The following is a 27,908-nucleotide window of genomic DNA, read 5'->3' on the forward strand; positions in this document are numbered from 1 at the left end:
TGAGTGGCTCCCCGTAAGGAGAGACCTTGGGCCACAATTTTCAAAAATAACATTACTTAATAAATGGAATTCTTTATTAGAGCAATTTTCTCTTTCATTGAATATATTTTCATTTATTTTCAACCTGAATTGTCTCAAGATTAAAAAGTAACGAGTAAGCTTTACAATTTTAAAAAGGCAAACTATGAAGGAATGAAACGGAGACTAACAGAAGTAGATTGGAGTAAAATCGAAAAAACATCCAGAGAATGTAGTAAAATGTCAAAAATGTAGTACTAGAGACGCAAACAAATACATAATCTAAAACCAAATGGCCAAAATGGTTTAATAGAACCATTTAAAAAAATATTCAGAGAAAAAAGGCTCTTTACAGAGCGTTTAAAAAGGACCAAGAACAAAGTACACAGAAAGAGTACTTGAAACTGCAAGCGCAAGTCAAAAAGGAATTAGAAAGGCCAAGAGAGAGAAATGAACATTGCCAAAGAGGCCAAAACCAATTCCAAAACGTTTTTCCAATATTATAACAGCAAAAGAACATTCAAGGCGGAAGTAAAACGTCTAAGAGATACAACTAGCAACCTCATAGATGAAGAGAAAAAAATAGCAAATATATTAAATGATTACTTTTCACAAGTTTTTACAAAGGAGGATACGGACAACATGCCCCACATGTCGACCTAAGACTATAAATACTAAAATCGAGCACTGGACATATGTATGATAAACAACCGTTTGTAGGTTTAAAAACATATATGTTTCACAGACATAACATCAGGTAGTCTACTAATCTATTAAAAAAAAATTGATTGACAACCTTAATAAAGAATAAACACTGGAATAAAGAAGAGTCTTTCTTATAAGAAAATCACAAGATCCTAGTTTATTTACAAGTGTCTTCAGTAAAACAAACACAGATACAGTACATCAGGGAGGGGCATGGGAAGGGTATATAGCTCTTCTTTCAAAATGTATCTGAGTCTGTCTTTCGCGACCCCACAGCAGTTGTCAAGTCACAATTTCGAGTCCAAGGCCTGACGATGCAAGTTCAAGTCCAGTCGAAGCACAAAATGCTTCTTAAAATAGTGATTGTTAAACACAAGAGTCTGATGTTTTGCCAATAAACTGGAATAATGTACTTGCTTCCCAAGGATGCCAGTTCATGATGCAGGGACTGGCATAAATAGATCTGCAGGGTCATTGGAGTATGTTTCTGGGGTATGGGGTGTGGAATGACAACAATACCGACCGCTATCTATATCTCTACCAGCAGATGGTGTATTCCAGTCCAAATTTCATTTAAGAAAGGCTTCTTGGATAAGCTGCAAGGGTTCAGCTTATGGTGGCTGCACCAGAGAATTATCAGGTTGCAATGGAAACTCTTCCTTGTTCGTGCTGGAAAAGAGCGTTTCAAAAGGACATGAAGCAAATACAATAATTCCAGTAAATATCATCCACATGTATTAGAGATCACTTCATATTTCACTAATTTTATAGAATTTTAATCTTAGCAATTAGGGAAAGTGGGGGCTGCTTGTATTCATTGTGGAGGTCAGTTACTGGGAGGGGTTGTCATGGCCTCTGGGAACTACAGTTCTTGTTTAGTTTTTTCTTGAGGGTAAAAAAATGGTTTAAAAAAAAAAAAAAAAAGTTCTGACTTTCTGCCATTTATTCATTATACAACGACTCTACTCCCTGAAGGCAATGCAATCTCAACAATTAACCAGCCACTGTTTTTCATGAGACTCATGTACTTTGAAGGTCTCTGCAATAGGCACAGGGTTGCCAACTGGCTCCAGAATTTACGGACACTTTAAGCCAGGTCAGGTTTTTTAACTTGCCTCTAACCGCAAATTTTAATTGATTTTACTGAACATGTAACATGAGTGTAAATTGCATGAGCGGCTTCAATAAAAGTGTTCAATTGTTTAATTGCGGTGGCAATTCTATCCGGAGACCATCATAACGTATTAAAATCATATTGCTTGAAATGTTATATGGTAAACAAAAAAAAAACAAAATAGTGCAATTCTGTTGTAATAGAGAATTCTGCACTCACCCGCACTCTTTCTTGTTTAACCTTGGGGCTAAGTTTCTATTAATGTAATACTTATTTTTGCTTCGCACAGTCCCGCCTCAATCACACAAATACAGCAAATCAGCAAGCTGTATAGGTCTGATTGATGGAAACGATCCTCACAGGAAGTAATTCTCGCCCCCAGACAGTTCTGGTCACCTTGTTACAAAAAGGATATTGCTGCTCTAAAAAGAGTGCAAAGAAGAGCAAGCAGAATCATCCCGGGTTTAAAAGGCATGTCGTATACAGACAGGCTAAAAGAACTGAATCTATTCAGTCTTGAACAAAGAAGACTACGCGGCGATCTGATTCAAACATTCAAAATCCTAAAAGGTATAGACAATGTCGACCCAGGGGACTTTTTTGACCTGAAAAAAGAAACAAGGACCAGGGGTCACCAATGGAGATCAGATAAAGGAGCATTCAGAACAGAAAATAGGAGCCACTTTTTTACACAGAGAATTGTGAGAGTCTGGAACCAGCTCCCCAGTAATGGTTGTTGAAGCTGACACCCTGGGATCCTTCAAGAAGCTGCTTGATGAGATTCTGGGATCAATAAGCTACTAACAACCAAACGAGCAAAATGGGCTGAATGGCCTCCTCTCGTTTTTGTAAACTTTCTTATGTTCTAATAGTTAGCAAAATAATTACATTCCTTTAGCGACAGCTTATGCAAATTACACTCACGTTGCATGTTCAAATTAAAATCAATTAATTTGCGGTTAGAGAGGCGAGTTAAAAGACCTGACCCGGCTTAAAGTGTCCGTAAATTCTGGAGCCAGCTGGCAATCCTGAATGGGCATTAACATGACGTCCTCATGCAGGAACACTGGAGCTTTTACATCTTCACAAACTAATCATCAAAGTACAGGCTGGGAATATGTGCAGCACAATACATTTTTTTCACTAATTGCTACAAAAGAAATTAAAACTTGAAAATATAGGTTTACCAAAAATGTGTGAACCTTCTATATCAGAAAATGCAAGATCTGCATAATACAATAATTACTAGGAATATTTTATTAGATTTAACCTACATTTATTTATTTATTTTTCATTTTTTTAAAAAATAAGTTTTTCCATGTTAGCCTGAAGCAGCTGGTACTGAGTGCAGGTAATGTAGCAACTTATCAGTCTGACAACTGTATTACAGACCGACAGACCTGGGCCTGGCCTTGGTCTTATACCCCCAGGCTGAGCTTCTCTCTTCAGCTGCTAAGCTTGCGCTCAGTGGCTGATATCCATCTCACTCTCTTCCTCTGCCTCGGCTGAGAAAGCAGAGAAGCTGATTGGCTGGCACTCCAGGTTGCGCAGGTTTACCAGGCAGGCAGTCTGCGTCGAGCTGAACTCTGGGATAGCGACAAGGAGGACATCTTGGCCGTCAGCACCTAGAGACCAAGATCCAGACACCAGGTCAGTGAACCTGCTTCGCAGCAGCACACTATTTAGTCGAATAGTTGAGGTAAAAATAGTTGACTAGTTTTAATAAATCACGCATCTGATCCTTTCTGGTGCTCTATTTGTGAACATACTGTTTCATCAATCAATCAATCAAATTATATTGCGCCTTTCATAGTGGACCATCATCACAAAGAGCTTTACAAGATGCAGTTTTATAACACTGCTGTTTGTGAAATGCATTTTAAGGCTGCTTGGAATTTTTTTCAACTAAATTATTAAATGTTCTAAAATGTCATTACATATTAAATGGAAGGCAACTGCACTCATCTGAAACCGCACACTTCACAATTACTTACAATTTCAATTTGACAAAACAATTTGCTACTAGAATACACTTTAAAACACACAAAAACACGACTGTTGCTGCTTCTGTTGTAGACTAACTAGGCAGTGCAACTTCTATTATGTTGTTTATCTATTTACTTTCTCATTTCCATTAACAATCAGTGGTGGTTCTGAGTTCCTTTTTTCTAATACTGAATGTTATTCTTTTTCCTCTGCATCAGGATCATCTCAAATCACATGATGCAGTCCTCTCTGCTAGACACAAAGGATCATACAGGCTTGGACAATAGAAAGTGGATTCTGATCCAGATAAAAATTAATGCAATTCAGTACTGGAGCCACAGAACCACTCAGAATGATACTTAAACTGACATGACGCAGGAAAAAACTGACATGTCAAGAGTAAAACCCATGGCGAATATCCCTTTCCCACGAACCCATCACAGTGTGTTCGTTCTCCCTCACCTATGACTCGTTTGGACTGGAAGGCCGGTGCGTTGCCACAGAAGTAGACATGAGGACACTCCTCCAGAATGAACGGGTCGCGCTGGTAGAATGGGTAGCAGCCTACACAGGACACACATACAGCATCAGTCTCAATCCTACCACATACACTTTAGAAGATGCTGGAATTCCTTCTTGGTTTTACATTGTGTTTTTTTTTTATTATTATTTATTTAACACCCAATTATTTTACCCTTATTTTTCTCAATTCAGAACATCAAAATATGTTGCCGGAGCAGTTCCCCATGACAGCTCAGAACAACTAAAGGGCAGTTCCCCGATCCACTGCCCAGCCACTTGCCTCTTTTGCACCTAGGAGTTCGGGCAGTCCTCCGATCCACCGCCCAGCCACTTGCCTCTTTGCACCCAGCAGTTCAATGGCATATGTAGGCAAGCTACTGGTGCTTTGAGGACAAAGGCCAGCCCTGCAGGTGTCAGCTTTCAGCTTGAACCAGGACTCAAACCTTGACCCCTCACACCATGTGGTAGTGCTTTTATAAGATGAGCTACTTTGGGACCCAGTTGTTTTTCAATTTTTTTGTTGTTCTTCCCAGTTTGAAATGTCCAATTTGAATAGTGCCTCACCGCTGCAACCCAGGATAAAGACCTGCTGTCAAGCCAAGCAACGGATGTTTACAACTACTGAACCCTGAAGGCAAGGGCCCAGCTTGGGGAGTCTCCACCGAATCAGTTGGGGATGTGATGAGGTAAACCATCCCCACCTACCTAACCCTGGGGGTCTCAAACCAAGATCTGCAACTCAACGCGAGCAGGATTAGAATGATCCTACCCTTCGGACATCCCAAAGCCCCTGTATCCCTCAGCACCTTACCAAGCGTGTCTGGAGCAGTGGGGGTCAAGTGGCTCAGTCTCAGGGTGCTCTCCAGGATCTCAATGTAGTCCTCCTGCCCGCTGTACTTGTAGATATCGCTCACATTCTGTCCTGACGTCCCCAGGAACCTGAGTGGAAACAACACTGGTCATAGGCAGCAGCTTTAAAAGAGGCTGCATTTCCACGATTATAGACAGGATAATATTCCAAGGATCTAGATTGTTAACGCCTAAATGCTTCTGAGAAAGTGATGTAGAAATAATTGCACAGCCCACATTGCTGTGGCTCTTTAAAGAACAAGTAACAGGTTCTGAAAAATATAGCGTTACATGTCCCCACGTGTTGCTACAACTGTGTAAATAATGTACCTGTAATTTCTTTTCATTTTTAACATCCTGACAACTTATTACACTAATAAGTTTAAAGTCTGTTCCAAAGCTCTTTTCAAAATGACTGCTCTATTATTTGTTATTGCTGTGTTACCTGTTTGACAATGTGGGCAATAATCCTTATACTATGCGTGCACTAGACCGGACATTTTGAAAACAGCTTTGAAACAGACTAAGGTTATAAGTGTAAAAAGCTGTCCGGCTGTTAAAAATGAAAAGACAAAATACAGGTACGCCATTTAAACAGTTGTAGCAACACGTGAGGACGTGTAACGCTATATTTTTTGGAACCCCACTACTTACTCTTTAAAGGAGTACCCTAGAACCTTTGACATTCCATGGTAATGAAATTACCATTAAATAATTAGCCTTAACACCAATAATATGCTGCTTTATAATTTTAGACTGCAGCTTGTGTGGACTATTTGTTATCATCAAGCACTTAAGATTTGGCTCAGTAGTGCTAATAGCCGACGTTCAGTATTAAATAAATAACTGATATGTTTTTACCATTTATTTTTTACTGTGGACTGTTATGTAATTAAAAATTAATACAACCAACAATGAATCATATACTGACTTGTATAACAGTTTCAAATTAAAAGTGCTTCATGTCAAGTAATAAGTAGAAACATTGGAAAACAACAGAAAGGAGTATTTTGTAAAAAGGAGAACATTCATTTTGCCGTTAAAGTCTTATGGCTGGTTTCACAGGCTTGGATTAGAATTAATCTTGGACACTTTAGCTGGGGTAACATTAGGTAGTCCAAGACTAGTGCTCAACAAGGGCTGTGGAACCACTGATGTATTAGCCAAAATGTTTGTCTACTTGACTTTCTACAACTTGAAAAGTTTAAATGTGTAAATGTTAAACAAAAAAAGGTTCTACATTATTGTTTTCAATAAAGAAAGAAAACACACTACTCTATTCATTACAAAAAAAAAACCATAAAAAAAAAAAGAAGTGTCATCACCAACTGTCCTGTATGAAGGTTAAATTCATGCAAACACAGATTTCCAGCCTGGGTAAGGTCCCCCAGCCCGATGCTCACCGGAGCCCGTCGATGTCTGCCTGGAAGGGGTTGCTGACCAGCTGCAGGGTGGGGTATGCGGAGGACAGTGGGAACATGCATTGGTGTAGAGGCTGCTGGGGCAGGGTGTAGTTAGTGGGGTCAAACTCCCCAGGCATGAGGTCCACTGGAACAGAGGCCTAGAGGGGGACAAAGGAATCAAGATCGTTGAGAACAGGGATCACATAATTCAATTTGTCTTCACCAGCATAGTTCAGTCAGTCAACCGATTTTTCCGTAGAGAAACTCACCGCCAGCTGTACCAGAATCTCATCCAGCATCCGGATAGCCTCCACACTGCCGGCCTGCGTCTTCTTGGTCAGGTACTTAGCCTGCCAGGAATCAACAAGAGCGGGAGATGAGCAGAGGAGCAGGGGGCAAGCCAAGAGCATGGAGCCAGTGACAGCGAACTTTATCAGATGTGTTTTAAGCTATATTATCGCAAATACACAGTAACTGCATGTACCTACACTTTTATTATTTGTTTATTTAGCAGAAGCCTTTATCCAAGGCAACTTACAGAGACTAGGGTGGGTGAACTTTGCATCAGCTGCAGTCACTTACAACTACGTCCCACCCAAAAGACGGAGCACAAGGAGGTTAAGTGACTTGCTCAGGGTCACACAATGAGTCAGTGGCTGAGGTGGGATTTGAACCGGGGACCTCCTGGTTACAAGTCCTTTTCTTTAACCACTGGACCACACAACCTCCTACACTACACACTAGTAAGTGGCTCACTAATGCCAGTCTTTGTGATGGATTAACCCAGAATGATTCTCCCAATACAGAGGTTCAGTTTAATGCCAACACTTTATTAAACTCAGTTAACAGCAAGCAATGCAGAATGGCTAGTTACCAGTTCTGGAGATGCAGAGTGTAACAGCCTTCTCTTCTTCCTCTGATCTAACAAAGAATCAGCCTGTTTTATACCTAACTCTTACATCAGTCTTCAACAACCCTCTCCTCAGTATCACTGCCCTGGTTACATCGCTCCTCAATAATGATTTCTTCATTATAAAACTTCTCACAGCTGGACATGGCACCTCCAGTACTCCATCTCCTCTAGTCACAAACACACACACACACACACATCCTGCTATTAAAGTACTGGTACAAAAGGTTACAAGACACAGACAACCTCCATATATCATACCCAAATAAGGAATGTATTTCCTTCTCAGTAACTTTCCACTGCAGAAGGTCAAAGAAAACTTTGTCACCCACATCCTAATACAACCTTAAGAATACAACACACAAAATAGCAAACAACCTTTCATATTATAATAGTGCGAAAAAAACCTTCCAACCCAAAGAGCTTTTTAAAGGGTACATAAGGACCTTTTTATTTTATTGTGTTACATGTTCCCATGTGTTGCTACAACTGTTTTCGTAAGGTGCGTGCATGGTTTTAATTTTTTACGTAAACAGTTGTAGCAACACATGTGAACATGTAACAATAAAATAAAAAGGTCCTTATGTACCCTTTAAATTCACACACAAGCGCATGGATTTGATTATGAACGAACTACAGTGAAAGTCAAAGATTTCTTTCAAAGCTCTATACCTTGTATAATAACAATATAACTGTATTCAACAGATTGCATATAAACCCATAGCAGGGTAATGATGTTATTAGATTTTTTCTTATGCTTATACCCACATTTTGTACACCATTACCTACTGTAGAAAGGAGAAAAACACTATTACGCACAGTTAAATATGTGTTATTTATTGCAGATGCCATTTATGCATTGGTTTCGTTTGCATGGTATTTTTTGTTCCAGTCATTTATGAGTTCTGTTATATAAACATTCTGTTATATGAATACATTTCAAGTTGTGTTTGTCTGAATATCTGTCCCAGCACTACCTTCCCGGTCACCCCCCCTCACCTTGTTGATGGAGTCCTTGTCCTGTGTGCTCTGACTCAGCAGATTCCCAGCCAGCAGCACCCTGGAGATTCGGGCCACCCCACTCTGCTCACCCTCGTCCCCCAGCTGCCCCGTCACCATGTCCACCAGCAGCTGCAGACCCAGGAGACAGTCCGCATTGCCACTCCCCAAACCCAGCCCCGAGGCCAGGAGCACGAACCTGAGAGGGAGAGAGAGGTAGTGTCAACTAGAAGACTTTTTTAAACTGGTTGTAGCTAACAAAATAACTTCACAAACCATTAACTTTTCCTCATTATATGGGTTTCAATGTGTCGTTTCAAAAGAAACACATCTTATAGAAAACTATACTATTTTCCCAGTTCCCAGTTTTCTTGGCTTGCCTTCCATGAAGTCTTTATTGCTTTAATTCCTCTGTAATTTCACCCCAGCAGTGTCTTTGGGGTCAAAGCACCTTACTGGCTGCAAAGTATGTCCGTCATTAGATAAAAAGTAGCTGGTTGGTTACTAGCAAGAAAGAACAATTTCGTGCTCCAGGTGAAATGACCCAGGAAGTGCAAGACCATCTGAAAGCCTGTCTTGCTAACAGAGATTTGTTTAACCTACTGTGGTACAGATATCATGTTTTAAAATAAACAATCATTTTTGCTAAAAATGTGTTTCTTTCTAATCTAGCATACTGACAGAAATATTTATGGAAGTATTTTGTTAGCTACAAACACTTTAATAGCGGTGTATCATACGGCAGACGCATTTTACGGACATAAGTCTGTCCATAATTACATCACATTTTTACATAAATCTACAGAACTGCTTCTCAAAGTTCATTCTTGATCAGTAATTATTGAGAATCATCATCTGAGGATTTATGGAGGTACAAAACACAATATTTTTACATGGTATTGACTTTATGCTATGTAGTGGCGACTGATGTTATTCCATCAATCTAATCAACCTACCAAAACTTGTACAATGTACAAACTTAATATCAACATACAGTAAAACATCCCCAAAATACCATTACCAAGATTTGAATCTTGTAGACAATACCGTGTTGAAATGTTTGTCTCCTGGTCTATAAAAGTTAATTTCATAGAGATGTTATGATCTGAATGTTTGAAGTTATGGATGAATTGCAGTTAAACTCAATTCTACAGCCTGTTCACAATTTCTAAATACTTCACATTTGAACTGGATTGCTACATGATGGTTAGACACAAGCATTGCTGTTTATTTAGTAGTTCTTAATTTGAAACAGAATGACTTTGAATTGATGATTTTGCAACATTAACTGCCTCAAACCCACTTGGGTCCAACTGGACCAGATAAAAGACCCCCGAGATTAAGGGGTAGTTAGAAGGGTGGAGATGGAGGAAGTTTGAGCGTGGGCTGCTCAGCTATCCTCACCTGTCAGCATGGGGGCCTCTCCGTGGGGACTGTGGGGGCAGCTCGGCTCTGCAGTATTCCTCCACCATGAACTTCCCATCGTTCTTCTCAGCTCCGTAAACAGCAATCACACTTCCTAAAGGAGCGGAGGCTGGTCAGTAGCATAGGCTAGGGTTAACTTTACAGGTACAGTTTTGTAACATGTGGAGCCGGAAAAGTTGTTTTTTAGAATGATCTACAATACGGCCTTCACTCTCCTAAGATACACTAATTTGAAATGACACATAATAGCCTTTTGAAAATAGAATATCTTTTATTGACTCTACATTACTATCTTTGGGTTTTTTTCACAGCTAAAAAATGACTTTTATTCTAAATTCCTGAAATCCAAAGAGACCAGAGGCAGCTTTTGGGAATGTGTTTTTGTATTCTGCGTCAGTACATTTTCTGTGTGTAACGTAGTGGTAGTTCCCATTTCTATCTAAAGACCTTACAGTGTTTTTATTAACAGTATTAACAGTATAAAATTCCTGGACTCAAAAGGGATACTGGTTTCCTACCTCATTGCAACTTATAATACGTGTGTGTGTGTGTGTGTGTGTGTGTGTGTGTGTGTGTATATATATATGTATTAGGGCAGTGTTCGAAGGTTCGTTCACTAGACAGGAATTCGAAGATTGTTATAAACCTTCAAAGGTTCGTCAGACAGCATTCACGCACCGTTTTTCTTTTCCTTTCTGTTAACAGAAACCGTTTGACAGTGTGTGAATACTATTAATCACACATTAACCCTTTCGGTGCAAGGGCATTTGGAACCCTCAGTGCTGGAGGATTTTCTTGAATTTGCGACTGAAAAAGATGTTATTTCTTAACATGGTAATAAGACAAACTATATATTTTCTAGATAACTAGATAAATACAAAATTCAAACTATACAACATTATTTGTGCCTGGAATAAAAGTACAGCACGTGACTGCTTTACACACACACTATATTTATATATATATATATATATATATATATATATATATATATATATATATATATATATATATATATATATATATATATATATTAGATATAGATAGACACACACACACACACACACACACACACACACACACGTGGTTTGCAGAAGTATTCAACCCCTTTTGCTAAATCAGCTCCGGTGCAAATAATTTGTTTGAAAAGAAGGGAGACCACATCAAAACAAGGGCAACAACTCAGGTAAGACATCCACTAAATGAATTTATCTAAATGGTAGAAGTCTCAGAAACAAAATGTGAGAACTTGAAGCTACTGCACTAACAAGTAACTCGATGCGATAGGTGTTACAGAAACTTGGTTGTCTGAGAGTGATGGAGACGAATATAATATTAGCGGGTACACACTGTATAGGAAAGACAGGACAGAAGAAGCGGAGGGGTAGCGCTATACATAAGAAATAGCCTCGAAGCCCAGGAGTTAAATCTGGACGAAGAAAACAAAGCCGAATCAGTATGGGTCAGAATAATGGACAAAATTCAAAGGGCATAATAGGAGCATGCTATAGACCGCCAAATTCAGACGCTGAGCAAAATAATCTGTTATACAATGATATTAGAAATGCGTGTAGAAAAGGAGAAGCCATACTAACGGGGGATTTCAACTTCCCCCGTATAAAATGGGAGAACCCGGTGGGGAGCACGACGGACGAAATTGAAATGGTGGAAATGACAAATGACTGCATCCTAACGCAATTTGTCAAGGCACTGACTAGAGGGGAGGCATGCCTTGATTTAGCCTTTTCAAATAACGAAGACAGAATAACTAAAACAGGTCAGAGAGCCATTGACAAACTCAGACCACAACATGGTCTCATTTGAAGTGATTTGTAAAAGCTAAAAAGTAATGACTAAAACTAAGGTTTACAATTTTAGAAAAGCAAACTATGAAGGTATGAAACAGAGACTAACAGAAGTAGATTGGAGTAAAATAAGAGAAAACATCCACAGAAAAAGGATGGCTGTTTTTTAAAAATGTAGTACTAGAGGCACAAAACAATTACATCCCAAAAGTAAACAAATCTAAATCTAAAACAAAATGGCCAAAAGGGTTTAATAGATCAATTAAAAAAAATATTCAGCGAAAAATGGCACTTTACAGAGCGTTTAAAAGGGACCAAAAACAAAGTACACAGAAAGAGTACTTGGAACTGCAAACACAAGTCAAAAAGGAAGTTAGAAAGGCCAAGAGGGAGATAGAAATGAACATTGCTAAGGGGGCTAAAACCAATTCCAAAATGTTTTTCCAATATTATAACAGGAAGAGAACATTCAAAGAGGAGGTTAAATGTCTAAGAGACACAAATGGCAAAATCATAGACGAAGAAAAAAAAATAGCAAATATATTAAATGATTACTTTTCACAGGTTTTTACAAAGGAGGACACGGACAACATACCCCACATGTCGACCTGTTCCTATCCAATTTTAAATAACTTTAGCATAACAAAGGCAGAAGTGTTAAAGGGACTAGGAGCTCTTAAAATAAACAAATCCCCTGGGCCGGATGAGATCCTCCCAATAGTACTCAAAGAAATAAAAGAAGTTATTTACAAACCGCTAACCAAGATCATGCAAGAGTCTCTTGACACAGGGGTTGTACCGACGGACTGGAAAATTGCAAACGTAATACCGATTGACAAAAAGGGAGACAAAACCGAACCAGGTAACTACAGACCAGTAAGCCTGACTTCTATTATATGTAAACTTATGGAAACTATAATAAGATCCAAAATGGAAAATTACCTATATGGTAACAGTATCCTGGGAGACAGTCAGCATGGTTTTAGGAAAGGGAGACCTCGTCTAACTAACCTGCTTGATTTTTTTGAGGATGCAACATCGACAATGGATAATTACAATGCATACGACATGGTTAATTTAGATTTCCAGAAAGCTTTTGACAAAGTCCCGCATAAAAGATTAATTCTCAAACTGAACGCAGTAGGGATTCAAGGAAATGCATGCACATGGATTAGGGAGTGGTTAACATGTAGAAAACAGAAAGTACTGATTAGAGGAAAAACCTCAAAATGGAGCAAGGTAACCAGTGGTGTACCACAGGGATCAGTATTAGGTCCTCTGCTGTTCCTAATCTACATTAATGATTTAGATTCTGGTATAGTAAGCAAACTTGTTAAATTTGCAGACGACACAAAAATAGGAGGAGTAGCAAACACTGTTGCAGCACCAAAGGTCATTCAAAATGATCTAGACAGCATTCAGAACTGGGCAGACACATGGCAAATGACATTTACAGAGAAAAGTGTAAGGTACTGCACGCAGGCAATACAAATGTGCATTATAAATATCATATGGGAGATACTGAAATTGAAGAATCTATGAAAAAGACCTAGGAGTTTATGTTGACTCAGAAATGTCTTCATCTAGACAATGTGGGGAAGCTATAAAAACAAGATGCTTGGATATATTGTGAGAAGTATTGAATTTAAAATCAAGGGAAGTAATGTTAAAACTTTACAATGCATTAGTAAGACCTCACCTAGAATAATATGTTCAGTTCTGGTCACCTCGTTACAAAAAGGATATTGCTGCTCTAGAAAGAGTGCAAAGAAGAGCAACCAGAATTATCCCGGGTTTAAAAGGCATGTTGTATGCAGACAGGCTAAAAGAATTGAATCTATTCAGTCTTGAACAAAGAAGACTAGGCGGGGATCTGATTCAAGCATTCAGAATTCTAAAAGGTATTGACAATATCGACCCAAGGGACTTTTTCGACCTGAAAAAAAAAACAAGGTCCAGGGGTCACAAATGGAGATTAGATAAAGGGGCATTCAGAACAGAAAATAGGAGGCACTTTTTACACAGATAATTGTGAGGCTCTGGAACCAACTCCCCAGTAATGTTGAAGTATTGTTGAAGCTGACACCCTGGGATGAGATTCTGGGATCAATAAGCTACTAACAACCAAAACGAGCAAGATGGGCCGAATGGCCTCCTCTCGTTTGTAAACTTTCTTATGTTCTTAAAGTGGGGGTGCTGAAAGCCACTGAACAAAACTGTAACCCCTGTACATGATGGAAGCCATGCAAAGCCAGGGGGTGCTGCTGCACCCCCAGCACCCCTAGTTCCAGCGCCCCTGCTCCTATGCACTCACCAGCTGTATAGCTGGCTCATTGATTTGAGTGTCTCTCGTGGTGTCACGTCTGGCAAAATTGAGCTACAACAGTATTACACTGAAAGTCTTAAATAGTATACAATCTATGTCAATAACTTTTACCCTTTTCCAGGGTGCTACATAAACAATGTGATATCTACAGTAAGTAGTTGTACTTCAATTTAATACAAATTAAAGCTAGTAAGCAATGAATTACAGTGTTTTGTGGCAGACTGCAATTACCAGCCAAAATGGGAAGCTGCTCCAGATTTCCTGTAGTAGCTCATGCTAATCTCCTAAAGAAGCAGTATGTTGGTTCGTGCTAATCTGTATTAATAAAATGAATAAGAAATATCCAAAACCATTTGTGTGTAATTTGTACACCAAAGTGATTTTCCGTTTCAACATTACTCTTTTCCATTTGAAGTAGTTTCATTGGTAGCGTTTACATGCATAAGTCATGACAGTTTTCCTCACAACATGTTTGCCGTACTTTTCAGGAAATGCATTGCTATGCTGTTGTGATTTAGGAAAAAAATTCGTCCGTACCAATGCAGATTACTCAATTCATAGTCATTTAGGGGAGGGGATATTTAAATGTCTGTGTCTGCTTACTAAGTAGGAATCATGAGGAGAGCTTCATGCGTTGCCATGAAGATAAAAACATTTAAACAAGAGAAATGAATTCACGTGTTGTAGCGCACTTTCTGAATTACACCACGCATTAGCTACATGTTTGTCTGGTTACCTTTCCAACACACACACACACAAACCTCACCGTGAAGAGAAAGACCACTTGCTGCACAAATGAATATAAGCTGGAAACATTTAGACAAGACAAAGTAAAGTGTTAGTAGGACGACTATGGATTGGAGGCCATCTGCGCTGTGGAGAGGAAAAAAAACAAACATTTTCTTTAATTTTTTAAATGGGGGGAAAACCTCTGGTCCTGGCAGAGAGGGCACCCATACTCTCCGGGTATGCTAACAATTGACTGCTGGGCTGTTGCAATGTCTGAGGGAGATGATTTAATATAAGTCTCTACTGCTGATGAAGACCAACGCCCCAGGCTCTTGATGAGGTGTTGGTTCACTCCTGCGCTTGTTGCTGAAGTAGCTGCTCCTATCCGGAAGGAGTGCGGTGTATAGAACTGAGGCAACAGGGCGGCTCTTGAAGTGAGAGCTGATAGATGGGAGGAGAACCAATATCTTGTAATAATTGTCCTGGATATGTCCGTGAATAGCAGGTCTGTTGGAAGAGCATAGATCCTGGCGGCGAGGTATTTGGATATGGATGAAAACACGCACAAGGGACAGTCGATTTTTTGATAGTTAGATGAACTGCCCTTGCCGCAGTTGATCGGTCTTAGAAACTGGGATGTAAGATGAAGTGGCTGCCAGGAACCAGACAGGTCGGAGTAGTACTGTAAACTCTGCACATCTCATGGATCCGAAGAAAGCTATGAGACATAAGGTTTCCATGATGAGGTCGTCGGCTGGATTGAAACAACTATTTCACAACCTATTGATGTGTTTAAAAAGAATGTCTCGGGTAATCGGCTGTCTGGTTGGGGAGGCTGAAGGCGAGGTTTTTTCAATCCCCCAAAGAGTTAGGCGGATTGCTTGAACCGATAGCAGAGGAGGGGATGGTATAGACCTGAGGCGGTATTCGTACCGAATGCCAGAGATATAAGACCGGATAGATGATGGTGCCAGTTTGAGAATGTCTCGGAGATAAACAATAAATGCCAGCAGGAAAACTTGATTGAATATACAGCTCTGGAAAAAATTAAGAGACCACTGCAAAATTATCAGTTTCTCTGGTTTTACTATTTATACGTATGTGTTTGGGTAAAATGAACATTTTTGTTTTATTCTATAAACTACTGACAACATTTCTCCCAAATTCCAAATAAAAATATTGTCATTTAGAGCATTTATTTGCAGAAAATGACAACTGGTCAAAATAACAAAAAAGATGCAGTGTTGTCAGACCTCGAATAATGCAAAGAAAATAAGTTCATATCCATTTTTAAACAACACAATACTAATGTTTTAACTTAGGAAGAGTTCAGAAATCAATATTTGGTGGAATAACCCTGATTTTCAAGCACAGCTTTCATGCGTCTTGGCATGCTCTCCACCAGTCTTTCACATTGATGTTGGGTGACTTTATGCCACTCCTGGCGCAAAAATTCAAGCAGTGATCAGAAGAAAACTTGCTTCCTTCTGCTCTGACAATGTTCCCCAATTCTGAGGACTGGTTTTTCCAGCAGGACAATGCTCCATGCCACACAGCCAGGTCAATCAAGGTGTGGATGGAGGACCACCAGATCAAGACCCTGTCATGGCCAGCCCAATCTCCAGACCTGAACCCCATTGAAAACCTCTGGAATGTGATCAAGAGGAAGATGGATGGTCACAAGCCATCAAACAAAGCCGAGCTGCTTGAATTTTTGCGCCAGGAGTGGCATAAAGTCACCCAACATCAATGTGAAAGACTGGTGGAGAGCATGCCAAGACGCATGAAAGCTGTGCTTGAAAATCAGGGTTATTCCACCAAATATTGATTTCTGAACTCTTCCTAAGTTAAAACATTAGTATTGTGTTGTTTAAAAATGAATATGAACTTATTTTCTTTGCATTATTCGAGGTCTGACAACACTGCATCTTTTTTGTTATTTTGACCAGTTGTCATTTTCTGCAAATAAATGCTCTAAATGACAATATTTTTATTTGGAATTTGGGAGAAATGTTGTCAGTAGTTTATAGAATAAAACAAAAATGTTCATTTTACCCAAACACATACATATAAATAGTAAAACCAAAGAAACTGATAATTTTGCAGTGGTCTCTTAATTTTTTCCAGAGCTGTATGTGGTGAAATCTGGTGGATGGAGCCAGTGCTGCAGCCATGTATTGGTAAGCTGACTGAAGCAAGTTGGATAATGTTGAGTTGCTCATAACGTCAGATGGCTGAAGGTGGGGACTTGCAGAGGTATAGGTTCAGCTGCTGGTACCAGGTTGTGAAACTTGCAGATCTGTAGCTGTAGCTTAAGTCAGGTTGAAAGCCGGTGCTGATTCTGCTGTGATGGTAGATAAGGCAGGAGTGCTGGTTGAGGGTAGGAGAGAGTTTAACTGGGCTTCCATCGTGTCCAAACAAGTGTTGATTGGTGCAATGCTGTCTGCAAATGTCTGCAAAAAATTATTTAATTTCTTTAAGTATCTCTTGAGTGATGGAAGTGACTGCAGCGCTGCCTGGAGTTGGTGTCTCAGTTTGCAGTTTGAAATCGAAATCGGAAGCGTTGCTCTGTTGCTACCTTGAAATCCTGGTATGTGAAGCTCTGCTGGAAGGTGCTACTGATGCTAAATCCACTGCTAGGCCCGGTTTAGATACAGAGGGCTTACTTAAAACATCCAGTGCCAGTATGATTCCTAGAAATTGCAGTGGCTAAACAGATTGTTTCCATCACTAGATCCTGAGAGATTAAAGTATTTGAGAACGGGAAAAATGGCAAACAAGGAAAGGTATATGATGGCTCTTAAAGGTCCCACACAGGCGAAGATGAACAGCTGGAATGGAGTGTAGTGTTGAAGGAATGGATATCACATAATACTGATGCTGGGTTCCAGATAGGTAGACTTTGATAGTGAAAGAGTCCTTGAAATGAATAATAAAAAATGAGAAACCAATCTTGATTGAAAGGGGTTGAGGAAATCCATTTTTAGTTCAGAAATTTTTGAGAAAAGTGCTCCAGCCGACGGTGTAGGATGATCTAGTTGAAGTGTGAGAGCAGATGCCATGTATCCTGGACTGAATCCAGGAGATTACTAAGGAGAGATTTAGTTGAATAGATGATATGATTGCAAAGCTTCCAGAGGCATTGGATGAGCTGCAGACTTTATGATGGAATCTGGATATCTGTATCTGAGCTAACGCACTGGCCGTGTTATTATGAGTATCAGGAAAGTGGTGTCTTGAATAAAAAGGATTGGAAACTGAAATTCATATTAGATGACAGAGAGGCTGCATGACCAGTGACAAAGAGGACCGGTCAAGAGGGCTGAAGAGAGATACATTATACAAATGTTGGGGCAGATTTAGGAAGATTGATACAAAGTGTGCGGTGGATCATATCCCTGCAGGCGTTTACTCGGAGGTTGCTGCAAGATGTAGATTTGCTGCGAACCCGTTGAACTGATCGGAAACAGTCTATGAATGCATTATCCACGTTGAGGTAAGAGGCTGCTTTAAATTATATTAATAGTTCTTCAATGTCTGCTGGCAGTTCCACACATTAATTATTAGCCTTTAAAGTAAACATTTCAAACCAAGCTCCAGGTAATAATTTGATTGGAAAATACAGGGCTTTCTTACACAATGATACATATACTGTTGTCATACTGCCTTCTAGTGGTTACGATTAAACATGCATGAGTCCACTTCATGAAAGCAAGAGGGTAAACCACAAGAATTTGTTGTAAAACATGAAACCAAGACAATTTCGCCATGACTAACTCCCCCCCCCCCCCCCCCCCAAAACAGGCTGGGGATCCCGAGATGAATGAGAATTGAATCAAATAATGTCCTACCCATTATGAATTTGTCTCTCAGTCACTGAAAGAAAGTAGCAATGGATCGCTGCACCTGGGAGAGTGTATGGAAATAGTAAAACGTGATGACTGAAAAATCTACTGCTGATATGGGCGTGAAGACGAGGCTGAATTGAGATATGCATGGCAAGAAAGTAAACAGCATTGGTAATGCTGATGAGTGATTCCAGGCGATTGTGCACCGAAGGGCATCGTTGAGAGCTGAATTAAAGCTTGCTGTCTTTAGATATTATAAAAGTGGAGAAAGATAATCTGCGCTACTGGTTCTTGTAACGCAGACAGAGTAAAATGTCGGCGGCTTAAACCACCTGGGGGAGCTTACTTGAGTACTGGATTGCAATAGAAAAGAAAAGAAAATACCTTTTACGAACAGCGCTTTCAGGATTCTGTGAACGTATCAATCTTTACAAAGACGTGCTGGAAACGCACACCAAGGAAGATTTCTCTAACGGTCAGAATACTAGAGTTGCTGCATGATCGAGTACTGTACCGCTGCGGCCGATACGGAAGGTCGGTGTTGTGCGGAGTCGAAGAGTCGCTATGTCGGTAGGATAAAACGGGATACCGGGCGGATTTCTTTAGCCATTTCATCTGATGAACTTAAATAGATGGGGCGCCATCATCAGAGATTTGTTGATTCTAGAAAGAAAATTGCTGCGGGTGAGTTTTCTTTTGTATTCCAAATCGATTTAGATGTGGGTCTGTGATGATACATGAAACCAAAAAAACGCAGAACAACGAAAACAAACACAACACATAGACCAGCATTAGAATCATGCTTATATAGGTGAATATAGACCGACAGATAAGATAGCCAAAGAGAAGCTCCCGCTCTGCCGACCCGGGACTGACGAATCGGCGGGGCGCAGCTCTGGAGCCAGGCTTTAAGACGGAGCTCGAGAGTGGAGGCAGAAACGCATTGCCCGAGCTAAGTGCGGCCGCTTTCATCTGGACTAATGGGAGGACAGGATTGAGGTAGGAAATGGAGATCGTAGTGAGAGAGGGGCCCTCTCCGACACCCCCCTGAATTTTTGCCTTAAGGCTGACATATAAAATATAATTTCTACTAAGTACAAGTTTTACTACTTAGAATTTATATTTGTGTGTGTGGAACATCTAACAGTTAAATTTCATCAACACTACAACCGCCTATTACAATACATGTTTTTATTTTGAATATAACCTACAATACTCTATTTTTTAATATATATGCAAGCCTGTTGTTATCTCTGCTGGATCTAGCAGCCATCTCTTCCTTCATTTTGTACAAGAAATGCACCGAGGAAAATATCAGTAGGCGAGATTTCATCCTGAAGCTAGCCACAGCGCTTCACCAGAAACATTTTGATCAGAAAATTGCTACAGCAGCTCAACCTGGATTCTGTGCTGCAAGTGACACACACACACGAGAAATCATATGTTACTTTCATTTTAGATTAAACACTACTTTTGTTTTTACAGTTTTGTATGTACATAAACCTGTTTAGACACTAGTTTCATAACGCAAAAGAAACGTGTAAATAATAAGTACATATTTTCATAAAATTTAATCACGAAAAGTAAACATTTCTCCAGTTGAACTTAAAACTACACATTTCTAATTATTTATGTCTAGTCACAGTGTCGGCGAGGTTCCACAGTGCAGCCTACCTCTCGTCCCTTCTCTAGGTTTTTTTTTGTTTTGTCATGCTTACTCTGAAAACGTACGTGCTCCATAGTGGGCGGGGAGGTTTTTTACACAAGGGAAAGGCAAAGAACCAAAGGAAAGGCAAGGAATAAGAGTGTAGATTTAAATTTTGCCGGTCCTAATAAAAAACAGTCCTATTAATGAACTGATAGATGCGTTTTTGGGGTTTTTTTCAACCATCAAAGGTTATTTTATCCATCGATGGTTACAGCGATTTGATGCATTGTACCAGCCCTACAACTTACTGTAGAAATCGATTTAATGTTTACAGAAAATGCAACAGAAACAAACTTCTGAAAACTGTAAAATCAACAGTGTTCGAAATCACAGTTCTTGCAAGTGCATTTTTAAAAATGACCATTATATTGCATATTGCATTATATTATATTGCGCATTCTCAGACTCGGTAGTTAATGATAAATGGTGACATGGGAAAGTATGTATACTCAGAATCTTGGAAGACTAAAAATAACTGTAAGGAGTGGTTGGTTCTATGAATATTTTAGAAACTTAAAAATGTATCTTTTTGTTTTTTGTATAAAATGCAAAGGAAAAAATTGTATACATGAAAAAATAGAAAACAAAACACAGCTCATGGCTTACCTTTTCTGTATTAAAATGTACTACCAATTAATACTGCTTCTTATCTTTAATTTAGAAATTGCTTCACATTTTTCTCTTCCGTCTCACTTGGTATTATGGTATCTATGTGACATTGTTTGTTTTTATGCTTGAAATATAATTTCTCAGTTTCATTGGTGTCTGATTCTGTCTTCCACCACTTTTTTTGTGTGTAATAAATTATTGCAAAACCAAACAGTTTGCTTAAATATGTGGACTTTGAAATTTACTGCGTGCTAAGACAAGTTTGTGGTTTTAAAATTCTACTATAAATAAATGATTTTGGAATTACTTTAGACACAAGTAACTTACTTGGAGGATTTAAAACAGAATTATGGCGAAAAGTACAAAAATGCGTACACACAAAAACCCCAGAAGAATGTGCCCGTGACCAGAGGGATTTCGTTGTGGAAGACAAAGGAAAGCAAAGGAAAGAAGGTACAACTTAAGCGTGCAAGTACTGTCGAGTTACTAAACATATTTTGACACACACACACAAAAAACGCTCAAGCATTTTGGGAAAGTAACCAAAAACACTAATGTCATACAGTATATAAAAACGAAAGCCCTGAAAAACATCAATCTCTCTTTTCTACTTTCACCTGAAGAGATCAAAAGGCATCACCTCTCCTTCTCTGTCTATTAACAATATAAACAGAGATCCCTGCTCCTTGCCTGTGACGAAGTTCTGCACTTCGATGGCACCCTCCAGTTTGATCCTCTGTAACTCGTCCTCCAGAATCAGCTCGTCCGATTGGCTGATGTATTTTGCTCGTGGCGGCTGAGGTAGGAGGTTGTGCTGAAACCAAGATGAAGCTTTGTTAAGTAAAACACATCCCCCATCCACTGCTGTACATTCACAATGACAGCTATCAGCATGATGACAAAGCTGATGACCAAGACATGCATCAACAGTAATGCAGAATCGTATAGAATAAGAATTAGCAATGAAATGTTTAATCACAATGTAATAACCAATTCACCAGATTAATGCAAAAACATAGAGCCAGACAGATGAAGAGACACACAAGCACCCACCCCCCATATCCCCAGAATCTGATACTCTCAAAAACTCCAGTTCAATAATGTTACTATCAATTTTAGTAAGAGTGACATACAGATAGGCAGATGAACGGACATACAGGCACCCCACTATATCCCCAGAATTCGACATTGTCAATAACTTATGCTAAATAGTGCCACGTTTCATGACAATTGGATAAGTGGTTCTCCAGATTTATGCAAACATGTGAAGTGTGACGTGTCTCCATGTGGCAATGCGCCCCGCCCGTGTGCATTTGTGTGTTATGTGTTGTATGTTGCGTGCGTGTGTTAATGTTGGTGTATAGTCATTGGTACACGGGATATAAACGGGTCTGTGTTTCACGTGTGTTTAAAAAGTGTAGATTTGTATTTAGGCACGAGGAGAGCACAAATCACTTCGCGTGCTGGTTAAATGTAATATGTGAGCACAGGGTTGCACAGAATTAATTCACGTGCTGGGATTCAAGTGAATAATTAATTAGTAATTGAATCCCAGCACAACAGTATATATAGAGACACGTAGCACTCAGTCGGGGTTAGGTGTTCGGTGAGTGGAGAACGGGTGTGGAGAGGAGTTCAAATAAACGAAAAGAATAATAAAATAGTAAGTGTTTTCACTCACCGTGTTTGTTCGTTTGTCTGTTTACTGTTTAGTCCGTTTTTGTTTATATATTTATTTTGGCGTATAGTGCCGTGTCCTGTTTTTGTGTTACAACCTTTTATTTTCTGTGCTGTTTATTAAATGCTGAGCGACAGCATTCGCTCAGCTTCACCAAACCACATCTCTCTGTTTATTTATTTCCTGGCTCTGGTCTGACACCACCCACTCCGGCCGTCTTTGTGACACTCCACTATATCCCCTTCACAGGGATTTATAAAACAAACGGAGGCCTCCCAAACATTGCTGTTACTGTAAAAGTAGAACAAGGTTAGTTTGGTTGAAAGGATCTTACAGCAGCGTGGCTTTCAGCTACAACTCTCAGGGTTGAGTGTCATCCTGTGTGCTCCGGGTGGGTCTGAATATTGGATCATTTGAGCGATTCTGTTACACAATTGTGCACAAATCTTACATAGGACACAGAGCAAACTGTACCATCTCTTACACACACACACACACACACACACACACACACACACTCACGTACCTCCTCGCTGATCTCTCGAAGAATAGATGGCTGGAGGTCCATGTGCTTGAAGATGGTTCCCACAATGCAACACTGCTCACCCATCTGGATCTCACAGAGTTTCTTTACCGGTATGTCAGCTCCTGCAATGAAATTCTACAGTCAGACAAGAGGAACTGATTTATTTAGCCAAGAACACATAAGATTACAGGGAGGCAGGATTGAAGTCTTTAAAATCTTAAAAGGAGTTGACAAAAATAAACTTTAACCAATATTGTATGAGCAGCACAGAAACCAGGACCAGAGGAAATTAAGTGGAGGAAGACTCAGGACAGAGGGAAGGAGATCAATCAGCTACTAGGAACCAGATGAGCACTGATAGGTCGAATGGCCTCCTCACGGTCGTAAATTCTAATATTCTTAGCAGGGTTAGAAACAACAATATTGTGCTACTAGTCCAAAGGACTAGTACCTTTTGAAACTTGCTAGTCCTGATGTAAACTTACTAGTCCTTATGTGAAGTGCCTAGGTTGGAATCAACAACAGTCGGGATCCCTAAAAATAGGTTTTGATTTTATTTTGCTAAAAAAATAAACACCGTTATAAATTTAGGTTTACATTTTTTTTTTTTTTTTTTTTTTAACAAAGCACCTTCTAAACGCTCATACAAATTGATCAATCACCTGTTTGCACCTCGTTACTGAGAGACTACTGTACTGTGTGCTGAGAAACTGACACTGATGAAGCTCAACCGGAAATTGACACCGATGACACAAATAAAATGTTTATTTTATTGTACAGTACATGTGTTGCTATTTACAAAAATGCTAGCAGACTATGAATTATTATCTACAATAATGAATGTAGTCACGTACAAATGCGGTCTTCACTAAAGTCCCAATTTAAAGACAGTACGTTTCACTTTAGCCCTCGGGATGAACTTGTTAGCTAGGTGGCTTTTTTTTTTTTTTAAATTAGCAGTGGGAGAAAAACGCTTCAGCAAGTACAGTAGAATCTGCCAGAACTGACGGACGCTGAATCTACTATAGATACTAATGACAGCATAACAAATACAAAAGAAAAACTAGGGATAAACTTCGCATCCCGCGCAGAGGGAGAACACAAACCTAAAATGCCATTAAGTGGGGTTGGCATTGCAGGGGAGATGAAGGGAGGTTTCAGTTCCGAGTGACTGTTTTCTAAGCATTACTTGTGAATGCTTATTCACCACTGCTACACCCCATTAGAAAATTGACTTCCATGCATTTTTTTAACGAAAGAACAAGTATATGTGTACATTTATTTTAAGTACTCACCCAGAGGACTACAAAGACACAGACATCAACTAGTCCACATCAGATTTAATTCGCCTCGGGCGAGCAGGAGTTTGTAACCCTGGTTCTTAGGTTCTAAGAGCCAGGGAGACAACTCTCTTGGGTTTCTCCCAGTTTTTTTTTTCTTTTTTCTGCATCATGAATTTCACTGTAAAAAATAGGATTTAAAGTCTTGATTCATGCTGCAGTATATAAAAAAATGTGTATGTTACTTGCTTTCTAATTACAGAGAACCAAAAATTACATTTAAGAACAAAAGAACATTTACAACCGAGAGGAGGCCATTCATCCCATCTAAGCTCGTCCGGGTCCTAGTAGCTGATTAATCTTAGAACTTTGTCAAGTTGTGTCTTAAAGGATCCAAGTGTTTTTGCCTCAACAACATGACTCGGTAACCCACCATACCCTCACCACTCAATTTCCAACTGTGTCCTCTGGTCCTGGTTTCTGTGCTATGCCTAATGTATTGGTTAGGGTTAACTTTGTCTGCTGCTCTTTGAACCTCTATCTGCTGTTTGAAATAAGACACTCACCCCACATCTGCTGAGCCCTCTTGGTCAGGACGGGTCTCATCTGAAGGAGCCGGGTGGCGTAGATGTGAGCGTACTGGCGGCTGAAGCTCCGCTCCCCGAGTTTGAAGCGCTCCGAGCAGTTGGTGTAGGAGGAGGGGCACACTCTGTCGAAGACCGGGCCCTCAAGGGCAGGTGGGGCCAACAACGTTGCCCCCTTCTGGGCTGTGAGGTCAGAGAACATGGCCAAACACTGGAACAACAAACTGAGGGTTAGCATCTCAATTAACTAGTGGGCTAGATTAAGATAAACTAAAAAAACATCTCTCTCTCTAAAGTGCTGGGGCAAATGTTTGACATATACTAATAAATACTGTCTGGAATGTATCAGGGATGGAAATAAGGCTCCTACTTCATAGCAGTTTGATCCTTTCCGGATTTTACTACTAACTGGCTTATCAAGCTTGTATTAAAACCTGGAATGGGTGAAACTGCTATGCAATAGGTCTTAATTCCATCCCCTTGTATTCAGTTGCAAAAATAGATAACAATTTGTATTTTTTATATAGCATTGGCCAAAAGTTTTGCATCACCATCTAGAATTAACTAATTTTGCATAAGGTTGAATGAAACCTGCTGAATAACGATACGTTAACATTGTAGTTTCATATACTTATTGAAAAACTGACAAATTGAAAAATACTGCACTACTATTACGTCTTCCAGTATATTTTTGTGATATAATTTTGTAGTTTGTTTGATTACATGATGGTAAATAAAATATCTAAATTTTGTTTTAAATTGTGTCTCAATCCTAAAATCCTAGCTGATGCAAAACTTTTGGCCATAGCTGTATAAAAGAATTTATGAATCCTTATATCAAAATGATATCTTGCAAAGAAAACCAATGCATACATCACATCTGAAATGAATACCCACACTTTTGCTTTCCAGCTAATTCAAAATGAAGGAATATTAGGATATTCGTTTAAATTTGAACAAATATTTAAAGATGAATGACCCATGTTTGTCTCAGTACTAAACTATTTCAGGAGATAAACATGTATTAGTGGTTTTACCAAGGGCAGGAAGGACCTGCGGGACACTTATGCAAGAGGCAGTTCTGCAGAGACACTCGCTGAACATCCAAACTGTTTAGATAGACTAAAACTGATGACACCTGCCAAACCACTGTCAACAGGGTGCAGGGACACCATGGAAGTCAGGACTGACTGACTCCACACGGCAAGTCAAGGTGTTTAAACTGTCCTGGATGAACACATTCACAATTCATTTAGGGAACTGGGGTGGAAATACAGAAATGAATTGACTGGAATGGCCTACTGCAATTGAAACATCAGCAATTTGTTTTGGATATGGGATCACCTCTCTGAAATCGACTCGCCACAGGAGATGCTGAGTATACTGCAGAATACAGGTCATGGGTGCCACTGCAGGGGTGGAAATAAAGACATAGCAGTTTCACCCATTCCAGTTTTACTACAATTGATTAATCAGTGTATAGGTAACAAGCTCAGGTGTGTCTTTTTAAACTAATAGTAAAAAAAGGAATGGATCAAACTGCTATGCAATAGGAGTCTTACTGCCATCCCTGCATATGGGTAACAACTGAATCAGTCATGTGAGATTAGCCCAAAAATCTAAACTACTAAAGCCAGGTGCTTCTATGTTTGTCCTGCTCCTGTATACAGTATACATTCAATGGTACTTCTGCACATAACATTGTTCGTCACCTCAGCATGCATTCGCAGATTTGACATCTGCTAGTAGGGTGTCAATATGCAGCTGGCAAAGACTGAGAGGATTCCACACCTGGGGACTCCGCTAGTGGGAGTAAGGGGTTTAGAGTTCAAACAAAAGGATTGGAAACCCTCCTGAACTACTCCAGAGGCCGGTGCAAAAGAATATGATTTGCTGCTAATACATATATAATATTATTAACAGTACCATAGTTTCGAAATCAATAAAGCATGACTGATTGCCCATAACAATTATTTAATGCGATGTTTCTTGTACACCGTTTTGTTATATCTACCTATCCCAGCTGAGTATCGCGTTATTACTTACCTTTATTATCTGAGAACAGGACCACCAGGCACCCACACGTTTAGTCGCTGGTATATTTTGATGTTTCTCTCAGTCGTCCAGCAACCGTATTAATATCTCCCGCCGCCTGAAAGCAAGACAGTAACCTCTCACCCTTCACCTTGCGTACGCGTCAAGCAGTGTCGAGACGCCGCCATGTTAGTGAGGTCATATGTGACTAGTGGTCCTTCACTAGATTAGGAAATTGGTAAATGCAAAGATTAAGTGCCAACCAACACATAGAAAAGCGTGGCTCTTTTTCACAAGAAAATAGAATTTAGTGGTGTGTTGCCAATAGTAAAATGTTGCATTTATTTAATTCCATAGATTTCTTTTACCACGTTTCATTAACCACAGAACTCGTACATTTTAGACCAAAACAAAACGTTTTACTTTGATGGTGAATATTAGTACTGAAGCCCTGAACCTCAGATGAAAAAATAAATAAATAAAAACACAGAATACATCGCGTACGCACACAGAACAGTTGTAACTACTGCATTTAAATTATTCTACAAATATACTAACTGCATAGGGTAGATATACAAATACTTTGTTCAATAAAGTAACAGTATTATATTCATGATATTGATACTGTAACGATCTGTGCATTTGTGTTGTACTGTACCTCTGTGCATGTGTGTTATGTCGTTCCCCTTGTTTGTAATTGTGTTCCCTCCCCCTCTGTATTTCCCGCCATATAACTGTCTCTGTTGCTGTTTGACCTAGCCTGCGCGCGGGTCATGTTATGTGTCTCCCCTGTGATTGGTCCCATCTGTGAGTCACTGTGTGTTCCCACTGGCCCGAAGTGTGCAGCTGA

At 39.6% G+C, this 27,908-nt stretch overlaps 1 protein-coding gene across 4 annotated transcripts; it reads right to left on the reverse strand.

Annotated features, from left to right (window-relative positions):
- Positions 1–850: 850 nt before the first annotated feature.
- On the reverse strand, positions 851–27,825 carry LOC117970910 (DNA polymerase delta subunit 2-like). 4 transcript variants are annotated; one of them, XR_009310857.1, is made up of 13 exons: positions 27,717–27,790; positions 27,071–27,280; positions 25,007–25,235; positions 23,161–23,282; positions 21,647–21,770; positions 9,911–10,025; positions 8,507–8,705; positions 6,867–6,947; positions 6,598–6,755; positions 5,157–5,284; positions 4,286–4,387; positions 3,238–3,462; positions 851–1,392 (listed from the first exon to the last, which is right to left on the reverse strand). XR_009310857.1 is itself a non-coding variant. In XM_059008764.1 (12 exons), the coding sequence occupies exons 3-12, from the start codon at positions 25,224–25,226 to the stop codon at positions 3,302–3,304; spliced, it is 1,410 nt and encodes a 469-aa protein (XP_058864747.1). In that variant the 5' UTR covers positions 25,227–25,235; positions 27,071–27,176; positions 27,717–27,825; the 3' UTR covers positions 3,092–3,301. The 4 variants fall into 4 exon arrangements, 3 of the variants coding, with proteins under 3 accessions (XP_058864747.1, XP_058864745.1, XP_058864746.1); XM_059008764.1 differs by lacking the exon at positions 851–1,392 and having other exon boundaries at positions 3,092–3,462; positions 27,071–27,176; positions 27,717–27,825; XM_059008762.1 differs by lacking the exon at positions 851–1,392 and having other exon boundaries at positions 3,092–3,462; positions 27,717–27,789.
- Positions 27,826–27,908: the final 83 nt, after the last annotated feature.

Source organism: Acipenser ruthenus, chromosome 37 (genome assembly GCF_902713425.1).
Source record: "Acipenser ruthenus chromosome 37, fAciRut3.2 maternal haplotype, whole genome shotgun sequence".
Classification (NCBI taxonomy): Eukaryota; Metazoa; Chordata; class Actinopteri; order Acipenseriformes; family Acipenseridae; genus Acipenser; species Acipenser ruthenus.

Coding starts and splice junctions, on each gene's coding strand:
- LOC117970910 (XM_059008764.1), bottom strand. CDS start 25,226: ATGTTCTCTGACCTCACAGCCCAGAAGGGGGCAACGTTGTTGGCCCCA. Junction 23,283..25,006: donor GAGGGCTCAGCAGATGTGGG/GTGAGTGTCTTA, acceptor ATTTCATTGCAG/GAGCTGACATACCGGTAAAG. Junction 6,756..6,866: donor AGATTCTGGTACAGCTGGCG/GTGAGTTTCTCT, acceptor GTCCCCCTCTAG/GCCTCTGTTCCAGTGGACCT.